The following is a 14,691-nucleotide window of genomic DNA, read 5'->3' as shown; positions in this document are numbered from 1 at the left end:
AGCAGGGCCCTGGGTGTCCTTGGGCACTGACAGGGTCCCAACTGTGAGCACCATCTGTTCCTGTGAAGGGTGTCTGACAGCATCCACAGTCCTGAACCTGGAAGGTGAGCGCCTCTGAGACCGAATGTCAGGCTCCCGTTCCATCCTCCTGCCTACAGGGAGCCCATAGAAAGTCTCTTCAACCCTGTGATTAGAAAGCATCAACATGTGTACCGCTTTGTAACTGATCAAGTATTTCCCTCATATGGTCTTATTTTATCTTTCCCCTGGCCCTTTAAGATGGGTATTTGCTCACCCTATTTTACAGAGAGGTTAAGTGACTTCCCCAAGGTCACACGGCTGGCAAGTGGTGGAACTGGGACTCACATCAAGCTTCTAACTATTTACTACTATATTAAATGTCCTAGTGCTGTGTCATTTAAGGACCTTCAGAAGCAGTTTCTGAAATCTGAAATGGAACGATGAGTAACATTAATTCTCTGCCTTGAATGCAGTTTGTTCTGTATGCCCCTGAAAGATTAACCTGCCTAGACCACCATTATAACAGTACCACTCCCCTACACACATTTTCCATGCTCCTTATCACCTACCAAGTAAAATTCACTCTCCTTAGCTGCTGTTCTTTGCTCTTTTGCCCCTGGGGCCTCATCTTCCTTGAAACACCTTCCACTCTGACTGGTTGTGTCACTATCTCCATCTCTGAAACTTTGTTCCTCAACGTGTCCTCCATATGGAATATCGGTTTCTTCTATGTTCCCTTGGAGAACTTTTTCTCACCCTTCAAGTTCGCACTGAAATGCCACCACCACTCTTCATCTGAATTCTCAGAGCACATGGTTTGTGCCCTTTCCGTGGCAGTAACTATATCATGGGTACCTCTCATTATCTTCCTTATAAGATCCTAGGAGATCCTTATAAGATCCTAGGAGGCTAGACACATGAGCTCCTAGAGGGCTAGATATATGACTTACCCATTTCTGTAACCCCTTTACTGACCAGTGTAATTACACACTATGGATATTTAATCAGTGCTTTGTAGAATGAATAAACTACCACCTCTCTAAACATTGTCTATGCATTTACTACCCTTTGACATTTAGTTTTAAAAATTATTTGCATTATAACTCTATTTTATGTGTTTGGTTAACATAGTCTCCATCCTCTGTATACTCTGCATCTGGTTTGACACAGACCCAATGAATACCTAAATTCTTCGTGAGTGGGGCAGACGCTTGGAGAGACTGTGGAGACCACACTTTTGCCCTGGCTGTGTAACCTTGGACAAACCCCTTCAGCCCTCAGGACCTTATTTTGCCTCCCATTTATTCAATGGGGGCAGTAATATCTGTTTTGCTTCTTTAATTCACAAGGTTGTTGGGAGGACAAATGAAATAACAGATGTAGAAGTGCTCTGTCGACTATAAATCACCCAGACCTGTCATTTAGTTGCACCTGCTGCTTGACTGGGGCACACCTTTTATAGCCGTCAGCATCCCACCCAATTGCTCTTCTCTTTGGCAAGAACTTGACAGTCTGGAGTATGTCCGGAGGGTCACAGGATGAGGAGAAAATAGCCTTACTTCCTGAATGGCGTGTGGAATCGATGCAGTATTGTGATGGGTTTGGGGTGGGCCATTTGAAAGGCTGCTGTTAAGGCAAACACATTTGTCCATGCAGCCTCGGAGAGCCGGCCTAGTCCCAGCGCACAGAAGTTAGTTTTCAGAAATGTCCCAGTCAGAGCGTTTGGACCGGCTGGACCGTGACTTGAGCTCCCGAGGGCCTCAGGATAGCAGAGGCGAGGCCCACCACCATCTATCTACAAGCGTCACAGCCTCACTTCCAGGTGGAAGTTACTATTTCCACTTTTCCCACCAGCAGGAGAAGGCGCACGAGCTCCCAAGTGACTTCCACAATCCCAGCAGCCACCTGCACGTGTCTTGGGGCCTGCCCATTGGCTTCCACTTGCGAGGAAGGTGGGCCTTGGGCCATCTCGCTTCCTGATTGGTTGGCTGTGCGGATTGGCATGGGCCCGCTCGCTGCGCACGTCCCGAAGCCGGACATGGCGGAGGCGGGAAAAGAGCCCGCAGGCCTAGCGTTCCCAGGAGGAGGTGCGACCCAGTGGCCTCTGCAGCGCTATGGCCGCTTCATGCCCTCGGGTACTGGAGAGCCGCCTGGGCTTGGTCAGGACGTTGGGGCAGCGTCTTCCCCCACATGGAAGGTGAGGCCTGTGGGCAGGAAAGGCTGCGCGTGCTCCACTCCTGGGAAGAGAGGGAAGACCGGGGCCAGTAGCCACACTGGGCCTAGTCTGCCGCCCAGGCAGGAGGAGGGGACACCGCGGGACTGACACGACTGGCTAGCCAGGAGCTAACGGGAAACGTCTATATGTAATCTCATAATTGGAACCAGTACATTCTCAAGATAATTACGCAAGGCAGTAGTCCTATGTTAAACAGATTAACGAGCGGTAGTTGTGTGTGAGAGACTTGATTCAGGGGCTGGCGATATGTCAGTGAACAAGGTAGTAATGGTCCCTACCCTCAATTATGTTTTCAGCCTAGTGGGGGACACAGTATTATCCAAATAACTTCCTAATTATTTAAACCAGTTCCATACCCTTATGTGGAAGGAAGGGTTGAGTAGCCCATGACCAAGTTATGCCAGGGGCGGTCACGCACTCCCACAGAAAAACTACTAAATTTGAATCCTTGCTTTGCTGCTGAGTTTCTCTGACCTTGGTTGAGTTGTCGATCCTCTTTTTACCTTATTTAACTTACCTCAAAATGGAGATAATAATAGTATCCCCTTCATAGCATCCTTGTGAGCCGTGAATAAGTTAATATATGTAAATTACTTCAAACAGTCCTGGTAAAATTATAGAAGCGTTTGCTGTTACTATTTTGTTGTTGTTGTTGTAGTGGTGGTATGTTTTAATGCCAGGAGTTGCTAGTCATTCAGTTCCTTTTGGTCAGCTTTCACTGTTGGTTGTGGACCCTGAAGTTTTGGATTATGCCTGTGCATGCATATGTTAGTGTGATTTGGGTAGAAGAGTAAATTAGAACAAATACTTCAGATAGCCTTTGCAGCATATGCAAAGGTCTTACACCTGGAAAACCTCAGCACGTGTAATGTATAGAGGAAAAGAATAAGGCTGGTACTTAGAGAACAAATAGAGTGAGAGCATAAGGTAGAGAGACAGGTGCCTTGTGAACATTATCCTAAAGCTAGTTGGAAGCCACTGAAGGTTTTAAGTAGAAGAATTTTTGTATTGGAAAGATCACTCTGGCTGAAGTCTGAAGACAGAGTTGAAGGGGAATATGAGAAGATTCAGGAAGATCCCTTAGAATGTTGTTGTTGCAGGCAAATGATGATAATGACTTTGACTAGAGTGGGACTGCTTTGGAGAGGATGGCAGTAGGGATAGAGAAATGGGACATATTAAAACTATATTTTGGAGGCCAAAATGACAGTACATGGAGGTTGATAGGATATAGGTGGTGGGAGTAAAGGACTTCTGAGCTTCTAGCAGGAGCAACTGGGTAGATGGTTGAGGAATGGAAAGCACTGGAGGAGGAACAGTGAAAGAAAGATCCAAGGCTTCAGTTTTGGATGTATTGAGTTTAAATGTGTTTGAAGCATTCAAGTAGAGATGTTGAGGTAGTTGGGTATACTGGTGTAGAAGAAAGATATGGGCTGGAGATGAATGTGTCATCAGCATGGAGGTGGAATTTATAGTTATGAGATTACATGAGATTTCAGGACCGAGTCCCAAGATGGCCCAACATTTGAAGGTTAGGTAGAGGGGACAGAGTCCCTAAAGAAGATTGACAGGGGACAGGGATTTTGGGGGGGGGTCCAGGAGAAAGTATCAAAGCTACAGAAAGTTATTTTAAGAGTGAGAGAACAGTGAACTTTGTTGAACAATGCTGCAGAGTGGAGAAAAAAATGATGGCTGAGGGGTGTCCATTGGATTTGGCAACATGAAGATCCTTACAATATTTACCAAGGGAATTTTCAGTGGAGTGAAATGGTGGAAGCCAGATGAGATGGGCTGTTGGGTGACTGGTAGGTGAGTGAGCAGAGTCACCATGCCTAGACAATTCTTCTGAGAGGCTTGGCTGTGGATGAGAGTAGATATGGGGCATAATGAACTGTTCACCAAATCCTCAAATATTAGATGTAGGGCACCACTTAAAGCTTGAAATCAGTATATCTAGAATCATAAAAAAAGCATTCAGTGCCTCTTTATGTTCTTATAGAATGGTATATCCAGAGAAATTACATAGGCTGCAAACACAAAAAAGGATGAATAAAGTTAAATTGAAGGATGACTGATCTATTATTGTGTTTTATAAAAAAAAGAAAAAAAACAACCAGGGAAGTTTGAAGAATATGTAAATTCGGAGACTGCCCAGCACTTTCCTTCACACCTTCTCTTAACACCCCTTCAAACCCTTTCTCCTAAGGCTTCTGTATTGGGTGCATTGGCTCATATGCCTATGGGTAACTCTTGGATTCTTATCCTGCAACCAGAGGCCATGGACATTTGGCTGTTGTAAGGAGTTCATTGTTATTACAGTTATTTTTCCCTTCTTTTTGCAAAGCTTTTCATAATTGCTTATGAGGAATGGCACTTTTCAACAGTTTTCAAATGTTTGGCATAAAGCCACAGCTACAGTGACAAGAGATGAAGTTGGCTTTTGCAGTGCTTTTGAAAATGGAACATTTGTACCTTCCTTTGAATCTGTGCTGAAGCATCCTACCTGCTGTGATCAGTTTCAGCCTAGGTCTGTCATTTTTCTTTTTGGAAAAACGAAAGAGAAAACAAGATTTGTTCTATTTTATGTGCACTGTGACTATTGTGCAATAGTAATAATAAAAGATGAGCCATCTAAAGAACTGTACTAAGTCCCATGTGAATTTCTGATTTTAAAAATATGTGGTACCTGCAGTAAAAAAATGTGTTAGGTAAAGCATAAAAATATATTATTGTGGAGGATTGAGTCATTCTGGTCGTTTTTTTCCTAGGGAACTTTCAAGTTGAACCTTGGTTTAAACTACTTTGAGTTTTTTTATTTTTATTTTTTTCTGAAGGTATAGCAAGAACTGATCTGGTATTTTTCTGTTTAGTTATTTAATTACAGAGACTTTGTCACAATGGTCGCATGCTAGGGGCCACAAAAATGTTGACTCAAGAGAAAATATGGACAGTACAACAAGTCTTCTAAGACTTGAAATCCTGGTTGAGAGGGGAGGTCAAATCTGAGACAAATATTATATACAGAACATCTAATATATGTATATCTATTTGATTTATTTGTCTGAATTGAATTATTATGAAAAGTAACTCTCTGGAGATAATTTAATCAACAGTTTGGAAGCAAATAAGCTTTTTATAATACTGTAAAAAAAGTGTGAAAAAAAATCAACATTTAGAACTATGCTACTCAGACTTCATTGTGCACAGAAATCACATGGGGATTCTTTTTTTTTTTTTTTTAAAGATTTTATTTATTTATTTATTTGACAGAGAGATAGAGAGCACAAGTAAGCAGAGCAGCAGGCAGAGGGAGAGAGAGAAGCAGGCTCTCTGCTGAACAGGAAGCCCGATATGGGGCTCGATCCCAGGACCCTGGAACCATGGCCTGAGCTGAAGGCAGCTGCCCAACCAACCGAGCCACGCAGGCGCCCATGGGGATTCTTTTTTAATGCAAATTCTGACTCAGTAGGTCGAGTATGAGGAATAAAAATCTGTAGTTCCAGCAAGTTCCCAGGTGATGCTGATGCTGCTGGTTCTAGGACCATACTTGGAGAGGCAAGGGTTTAGAAGACCTCGCATGAAATGGGCAGCCATACAGTAAAATTAATAAAATGAATTCATGGAGTTATGAAGTAAGGCAATCAGATTCATAATGAATATGCAAATGTCTTGTTAATAGGGTTAATATTTAAGCCATCTGTCATTTAAGTGGAATGAGCAAATGAAATACAAACTTGAACTTGGTTTTAATTCCTTACATCTGTTCTTCGCCCAAGCCTTTCTGAAAAGATTATCATAATAACAGATTGGTCCATTTTGTGTATTTTATATCTGAATATAATTTAGCTTACTAATTTGAGAATAATTTTGAAAGGTGATGTTAAATTGTAGGTTGCTCTTAAAGTTTTACCATGTTTTTCAGATTCCAGGATTTCTTAGACATGCCCTAATTGGTTGAACCTGACAATTTCTTATTTTTTCCTTTCAAAGGGAAAAAAAAAAAAATCAACCTTTAATTTTTATAGGAGGAACTTAAAATAATTGCCCTACTTAGAAATTAAGAAATAGAATATGAAGGAGGTGAACTTCTAAATGCAGATTCAACATAAGATATACTTCAGGTCCTCTCAACAGTGTCCTTTTCTTCCTTGTATTCTTAGTGCCTGCATATTAATACTTAATATGTAGCATATGATTGCTTGTTCCTCAGTGAATGTTTGAGTGTGTACTAACTTTTCTAAACTTTCCTCATGATAATGTGATAATTATGGCATGATAGTTACTATTTATTAAGGTGTTTACTTTGATTTCTTTCTTTTTTTAAAAAAAAGATTTTATTTATTTATTCAACAGACAGAGATCACAGATAGACAGAGAGAGAGAGAGACACGGGAGGAAGCAGGCTCCCCACGGAGCAGAGAGCCCGATGCGGGGCTCTATCCCAGGACTCTGGGATCATGACCTGAGCCAAAGGCAGAGGCTTTACCCCACCGAGCCACCCAGGTGCCCCACTTTGATTTATTTCTGACAGAAGTCCTATGGAGCAAATATCATACCATTTTATAGATAGGTAAACTAACACTCAGGGGCAGTGGCTTGCCCAGGAACACTGGGATAAGTTAAGAATAAAGAATTTATTCAGAGTCTGGTTTAACTGCCTCTATATGGTCTGCTTTTAACCACTATGCTGTTTGCCTCTGAAGCGTTAACATTTCATATACAGAATAGAATTTCAGTTATGTAGATGAGGGATTTTGAGATTAACACAGAGTGCAAATGATAAAAATGACAGGTTGTTTGTTTGTTTGTTTTTAAGGAAAATTTAAGATTCAGTAAAACCCCAAGAAAATGATTTTTAAAATAGTGAAATAGTAGTTCTTCTTTACATGTCTGGTAATTTTTAATTGGTGACTGATGTGAATTTTGCCCTGTTGGATGCAGGATATTTTTGTATTCCTATAAATATTCTTGAATTTTCTGGGATAAGTTATCTGGAAACAGTTTGATCCTTTCAAGTCTTGCTTTTAAGCTTTGTCAGGTGGGACCAGAGCAGCATTTGACCTAGGGCTAATTTTTTTCTCACTCCTGAGGCAAAACTCTTCAGGTTGTTCTACCCAATGCTCTGTAAATTATGAGGGTTTTCACCCTAGCTGATGAGAACAGGCACTATTCCCTGCCCTATGTGAGGTCTTGGGATTATTCCCTTAAAGCTTTCCAAGTGGTTCTTTGCCCTGCCTCACATATGTATATGTAGAAGAGCTGAGGAATCTCTGCAGGCTTGGGAGTTTTCTCTCTGGTATTCTGTCCTGTGAACTGTAGCCACACTGTCCTCCCTGGACTCACATCTCTAGCCCCTTAACTCAGGGAAGCCTCACCCTGTTCTGCCTGGGCTCCTCCTCTCAGTGCTTTGGCCTGGAGACTTTCTCCAAGAAGTAATCTAGGGCAGTTGTAAGACTCACGTCCTTTGTTTTCCATTATAGCTCAGGAATCATGGTTTTCATTACCTGGTATCCAGTGTCTTGAAAACTGTTGTTTCTTCTAATTTGTTCTGTTTTTTAGTTGTTTGAGGCAGGAGGGTATATTTGGTCCCTATTACTTTGTTGGCCAGAAATGGAAGTCCATAGTGGGTCATTTGGTTGAGTTCTATTTTGTCATTTTCCATGTCAGTTCATCAGTTCAACAAAATGTTATTAAATTGTCTACTGGCTACTTAGCATATAGTTAGGCACTGGAGAGGCTATGGAACTGTTCTTGTGCTTTCACAAGGACCCTGTAAGAACATGTAGAGGGCCTGATCATAGAGCAGTGTTTCTCAAGGTGTAATGGGCTGACTGCTTTCAACAGTCTCCTGGGGTGCTTGTTGAAAATGCAGTTTCATGGTTCCTGCACTGGACCTATTGAATTAGAATCTCTGGGGGTGATACTCTAGTTATAACTAATTTATGTACTGCGGGCCATCCTCATGCCCCAATTCTGAAGGGAAGGTGGGGAAGAGGGAATAATTGACAAAGTAATACTGATACTCTTACAATTTGTATTTTTGTCAGCCTCTTCCAACTTAATTGTCACTACTCTTTAGATCTGTCTTACTACCATTTTATAGAAGCTGAGGCCTGCCTAGGCTAACTGGCTTGCCAAAGGTTTACACAGGAAGTAGAACTAATTCTAAAACCCTGTTTTCCTCAAGCCAGTCCTCACTGTGCTGTACGCTTCCTACAGTGGTATTTTCTCTTTTGTAGATGTAGGAGTCTCCTTGAGAGTTATTTTTCATGCAGCTTATTTTTTCTGAAGAGTTAGCAGGTTATATTATGTATTAATTACAATTGATATTGACTCTGAGTAACAGAAAATATAAAATAACAGCGGATTATATAAGGTGAAAGTTTATTATTCTCCATATAAAAGTGCAGGGCTGGTATGACACTCCACAGTGTCAGGAATTGAGGAACTTTCCATTTTTTTCTCTGCCACGCCTGGCCATGGTCTAATAGTCCAAGACAGAAATGATATCTAGACAGCCTGGTGGAGGAAGGGATCAAGAAGTAACAAAAGGATATATACCTGCTGTCTCTTACAGAAGATTCCCCACAAGCTGCCACATGATAGTACCCCTTACAGCACAGTGGCCAGAACTTAGAGCTGTGGCCCCATCCTAACTTCATAAACAGCTGGCATATGTAGTCTCTATTCCTCAAGATCATGTGTCCAGCTAAAACCCAGCATTGGAGAACAGCTAGAAGTCTGCCACATACTTTTCTCTTCTGACTCTGGAGACTGCCAAGAAGTGAAGGCTTATTCTGGGGTCCCTGGCTAGAACTCAAGGGCACTTTCTTTTCTTTTCCTTTCTTTTTTTTTTTAGATTTCATTTATTTATTTGAGAGAGAGTGAGTGAGTGAGAGAACATAAGCAGGGGGAGGGGAATGGGAAGAGGGAGAAGCAGACTCCCTTCTGAGCAGGGAGCCTGATGCAGGGGTCCATCCCAGGGCCTTGGGATCATGACCTGAGCTGAAAGCAGATGTTTAACCAACTGAGCCACCCAGGCACCCTCAAGGGCATTTTCTAATAACAATACCAATAACCAAAATATCCTGTTATTTAATGCATAACTACAATATGGCCATAGATGTATACATTACTTGTGGGGTTTTATTTTTGCTTTTTTTTTTGTCTGAGTATTATGCACTTGTAATTGTTTATTCTTGTTGCTGTTAACATTTAGCCTTTCTATGAAACAACAGAAACAAAATACTGAATTTTACAGTTTGGTAATGGGTATATAGCAGAATCACTTTCATTAGCATATATCTTCTACTAGTTTGTTGAAATAATTTATGAGTCACTTTAGTTACCAAGAGGGAAACAGCTGATAGCTTACTTAACAGTCTTCCATGTTTTTCATATTTTGTGATGCATAAATCCCTTAGGGCCAATATATATATAGAGTTGTGATACTTTCTGCGGGGTCTTAAAAGCGGGGGGGGAGACCCTTAATTGAGTACATAATCTGTCACATCTGAAGAGTAACACTATTTTAACCTTTCATCTAAGATAGAAATACATTTGAAATACTTTTCTGTATTTTCATATATTTAACTTTTTTCTGTTTAACTTTATTTTTTATTTTAGTTTTTTAGAGAGGGAGATGGGAGTGTGGGATAGAGGGAGTTGGGGAGAGAGAGAATCTTAAGCAGTCTGCATCCCCAGCAAAGAGCCCAATATGGGGCTCTGTACAGCAGCCCATGAGATTATAACCTGAGCTGAAATCAAGAATCAGTCACTTAACTGACTGAGCCACACAGTCACCCCCTTTTCTTTTTTTTTTTTTTTAAACTTTAGATTAGTGTTATAGTACAGTCTTGCCCAAATATATGCAGGTAAAATATTAGGAGACTCTGATTTAATCATGTATAAGCTGTGCCTGAAAAGCCAAGTTGTAATATAGGCAAGTTCTGTATTTCAGTGTGTCCTATCATATTGATGTTGAAATACCACAATAGAGGTCAGGTTGATTTAAATCTTTTTCACCCCATTTTATTGCGATATAATTGACCTACAAGATTAAGTTTTAGTTGTATGACATAATGATTTCAAATATGTATATTTGTGAAATGATTACCACAGTAAGTTTAGTTAATATCCATAACCTTACATAGTCACAAATTTTTTTCCTTGTGGTGAGAACTTTTTTTAAAAAACATTTTATGTATTTATTTGAGAGAGAGAGCATGAGCAGGGGGAGGGACAGAGGGAGAGGGACAAGCAGACCACCCTCTGAAAATGGAGCTCTTCATAGAGGCAAGGGGATGTTGGATCCCAGGACCCTGAGATCAAGACCTGAGTGGACTGAACCATCCAGGTGCTCTAGTGATAAGAACTTTAAAGAACTATCCTCAGCAATTTCCAAATATTCAGTATAGTATCGTTAGCTATGGTCATTATAATTGTATATTAACATCCCCAGAACTTATAAGTGGAAGCTTGTACCTTTTGATCAAGTTCAGGTATTTTGCCCGCCCACCTCTGTTCTCCACCAATCCATTCTCTGTATCTGTGACTTTGGGGTTTTTTTAGGTTTCACATGTAGGTAAGATCATCCAGTATTTGTCTTTCTGTGTCTGGCTTATTTCACTTAGTATAATGCCCTCAAGATCCATCTACATTGTCACAAATGGCAGGATTTCCTTCTTTTTATGGATAAGTAATACTCTATCATGTGTATATATATCTCAAATTATCTTTAGTCTTTCATTTCCAAGTCTTGGCTATTACAAACAGTGTGGCAGTGAACAAGGAGGTTCATGTATCTCTTCAAGATAGCGACTTCATTTCCTTCAGATCTATCCCTAGAAGTGGATTTGCTGGATCATGTGGTATTTCTTTAATTTTTGTTTTTCGAGGAATGCCTATGATGTTTTTCTTTGTGGTTGTACCAATTTATGTTCTCACCAACAGCATACAAGTGTTCCTTTTTCTTCATATCCTTGCCAAAATGTGTTACCTCTTGTCTTTTTGATAACAGCCATTCTAGCACATGTGAGGTAATAGCTCATGATTTTCATTTATATTTCCTTGAGGATTAGTGATATTGAGTACCATAACATGTACCTTTTGAACATCTTTGGGAAAATGTCTTTTCAGGTCCTTTGTCCATTAAAAAATTGGATTATTTGCTTTTTTTGCTATTGAGTTATATGAGTTGCTTATATATTTTGGTTGTTAATCCCTTGTTAGATATGTGGTTTGCAAATATTTTCTCCCATTCTGTGGTTGTCCTGTCATTTTATTAATCCTTTCTTTTGCTGTGCAGGAACTTGTTAGTTTGATAGAGTCCACTTATTTATTTTTGCTTTTGTTGCTTGTACCTTAAGTGTCATATACAAAAAAATCATTACCTAGACTAGTATCAAAGAGCTTTTCCCCTGCGTTTTCCTCTAGAAGTTTTATAGTTTCAGGTCCTGCATTTTTCTTCAATCCCCTTTGAGTTAATTCTTGTGAGTAAGGTAAGATGGGGGACTAGTTTCATTTTTTTGCATGTGAATATCCAGTTTTCCCAACACTGTTTATTGAAGAGACTTTTTTCCATTGAGTATTCTTGGCTCCCATGTCAATTAGTTGACTAGATATGCATGGGTTTATTTCTGGGTTCTCTATTCTGTTCCATTGGTCTGTGTGTCTGTTTTTAGCCAATACCATGCATACTTTATTTTATGACCTAAATCTTAAGCCACATTTAGGTTAGGAACTGGAAAGAAGAGAAGATACAAATATGATAAATGTTTTCTCTGACACCTTAAAATTAATATCTTTTTCTGTGATGACTTGGTCATTAGAGATAACATTTTTCTTTGAGCTTTCCATATTGTGCCAATGTGAACATTCCAGTAAAATGCTAAATCATCACTCATTAAAAATATTTCCCAAGAACTGGAAGTCAGTGATTTTTTTTCTCAAATGCCTAGATTATATTAGGCATTATGACATTTGGAATTTGTAGAGTTAGGGCAGTGCGTGTAGTATCCTTGTCCTTTGCAGTAAGCTGAATACCTTCACTTAATCAAGCTTAGACCTAGTCAACAAAGAAAATGGAAGCCTCTTGTAAAACTTTTTGTTTTAAAGAAATTAAAACATAATCAGATGCATAAAATAATGCAGTAAGTCCACATGTATGTGTCATCAGCTTCAGCAGTCATCAGCTCATGACTAGTCTGGTTTCATCTGTATCCTATCCACGTCCATTGTGTTATTTTGAAGGAAATCTCTGATATCATATCATTTTATCAATGATTTCAGTTATCTCTAAAAGGTAGGGACTTTAAAAGAAATCAATACCACTTTTGTCCTAAAAAGTTCCTTAATATTATCAAATATTCAGTGTTCACTTCTTAAGTGTCATAATTCTCTTTCAGTCATTCTCTTTCATCCATTATGATTGATATATCTCTTAGTCTTTACGTTTTCTTTGATCTGTTTCCCTGACTCACCTTTCTCCCTTCCTTGCAATTTGTTGAAACAGACAGACAGGTTCTACAGAGTTTCTGACTGTGGATTTTGCTGACTGCTTCTTTGTGGTACAGTTGATCTGATCCTTGGGCCTCCCTAATTCTTGTGAATTGCTAGTTGAAGCTAGAAGTGAGGTCATGTTCAGGTTGGGTTTTTTAAATTTTGTTTTTATGGCAAAGGTACTTAAAGGGGGTTGGTTTTCTTCCTGTTGGAAGTATGTAGTACCTGTTTATTTCTCTTCGTGATGTTGCAGCTAGAGCCTAGAGCTCTAGAGCCATTAATTAGGAGTTGCAAAAGGTGATATCCTAATTTTATCATTTTTTTCTTCATTTATTATTTGGAACATAAAAATATTTCATATTCTTTATAGAAGAAAAAGTTCTTCATGTTGGCTAGTGTTTACATGGTCATTGGTTTGTATAGGAGAGGTATGATATATGTTTAATTATTTTCCTTCATTTACCACTGAAAAAGTTTTTTTTTAGAATCCTCTTGTGCTGGAGAGTGACTTTTTTATTTTTAAGACTGGTAGCTTTTAAGGTCTTCTTCTATCCTTTCAATTCAAAATTTTTATTGGGTTGTATCTAGTGTGTTTCCCTACCCCCACCATCAGGCCTGGAACTTGAATCCCTTGTATCTCATGCCTTTCTGCAATCATGGGATAATTCCTGTTTGTTGAATCATTGTGTCTCCTCCGTCTCTTTCTACCCCTCCACTTTAGCTGTTATCATTAACACTTGTTCTGCATTTGATCCTTTGTTCCACATTACCTTATCTTACGCACATGAGTTCTTCCTCTTTGTAGTTTTGCTCTGTGTTTCTAAATATTTCTTCTACTTGCTTTTTCAGACCATTAATTTGGTTTCAACAGTGTCCATCCAATTCTTCAGTTAAGCTATTGAGTTTTTTCCTTAGTTTTTATGAGGCATAATTTAGCTCTAAGACTCTGCTTAAATGTTCTTAATTATATATATTATTGTAATTATGTATGTGTATATATATGTATGTATGTGTGATATTTATATGTGTATGTGTTGTAGTTGAGGTTGTTGTCCATCTCCTTTGACAGTTTTGTTCCACCAGGAGCCACCTATTCTGGGTTTTCTGTTTGTTCTTCATTACTTTAGCCTACTAGGTATATTGTTATTTTCCTTTGTCTAACTTACACTTCTTTTTACCCTTGTGGCTCAAGTTCAACAGTGAATATATATCTTAACTGGTAAATGTTGGGAAGTATATGAGTCTTAGCTTCTGGGCCTTCTTAAAGGGGTAGGAAGGACTCAGCTCAGTAAGTTGTCCATCTCCACTGTGACTTCTTAGAGGCTGGGAGACCAGTAGGAATTTCAGAATACACAGGCTGGTACTGCTCTTTTTCTTGGTTGGCCGGCGGGGGGAGGTTGTCTACAGTTTCTACTGGTAAGATTCTTTCCCAAGAACTGGGACATTCCTGTCTTTGACCTAGGGTTCTTTGCTCAGAGGAGGGCCTCCTTTCTCTTGGGGGTGGAGAAAGTATGCCACCTCTTTATATCTGAATTCTAAGACCTCAACCCCTCCTTCTGGCCCATTTGGATGCTGATTTTTAGTAACTTCTCAAGGAGAAGTAGTTGGTATTTGGTTTGGATTTGGGAAGGGAAGACTGCAAGGATGCAAACTACCATTTTTCCTAACCTCCTTGGAAATCTCTAATTAGGTATTTTCAGAGTGTATGAATATACTATAAAAATCTTTTAGGTGAAGGATTGCAACAAATACCTGAAAAATAGAAAGTATTGAATTCCCAGATATCTGGTTAACTCTCTAATGCCTTCAAGTCTTTGCTCAAGCCTCACCTTCTCAGTATGCCTACCCTGACCACCCTATTTATATTGTAATTTTCATGCCTTGTCTTTATACTCCTGTTCCCCTTACCCTGCTTTATTGTTTCCCTACCTTCT

At 39.6% G+C, this 14,691-nt stretch overlaps 1 protein-coding gene across 2 annotated transcripts in view; it reads left to right on the top strand.

Annotated features, from left to right (window-relative positions):
* The first annotated feature begins 2,029 nt into the window (after nucleotides 1-2,029).
* The window catches only part of REC114 (REC114 meiotic recombination protein), a 121,161-nt gene continuing 108,499 nt past the window's right edge, over nucleotides 2,030-14,691 (top strand). For both annotated transcript variants that reach the window (XM_032342516.1, XM_032342515.1), the window contains exon 1: nucleotides 2,030-2,218. In XM_032342516.1, the coding sequence (XP_032198407.1) occupies nucleotides 2,060-2,218 (159 nt within the window). In that variant the 5' untranslated portion in view covers nucleotides 2,030-2,059. The remainder of the gene's footprint in view (nucleotides 2,219-14,691) is intronic.

The sequence above is a fragment of the Mustela erminea genome, chromosome 5 (genome assembly GCF_009829155.1).
Source record: "Mustela erminea isolate mMusErm1 chromosome 5, mMusErm1.Pri, whole genome shotgun sequence".
NCBI classification, from domain to species: domain Eukaryota; kingdom Metazoa; phylum Chordata; class Mammalia; order Carnivora; family Mustelidae; genus Mustela; species Mustela erminea.
This window is presented reverse-complemented; position numbering and strand designations above follow the sequence as displayed.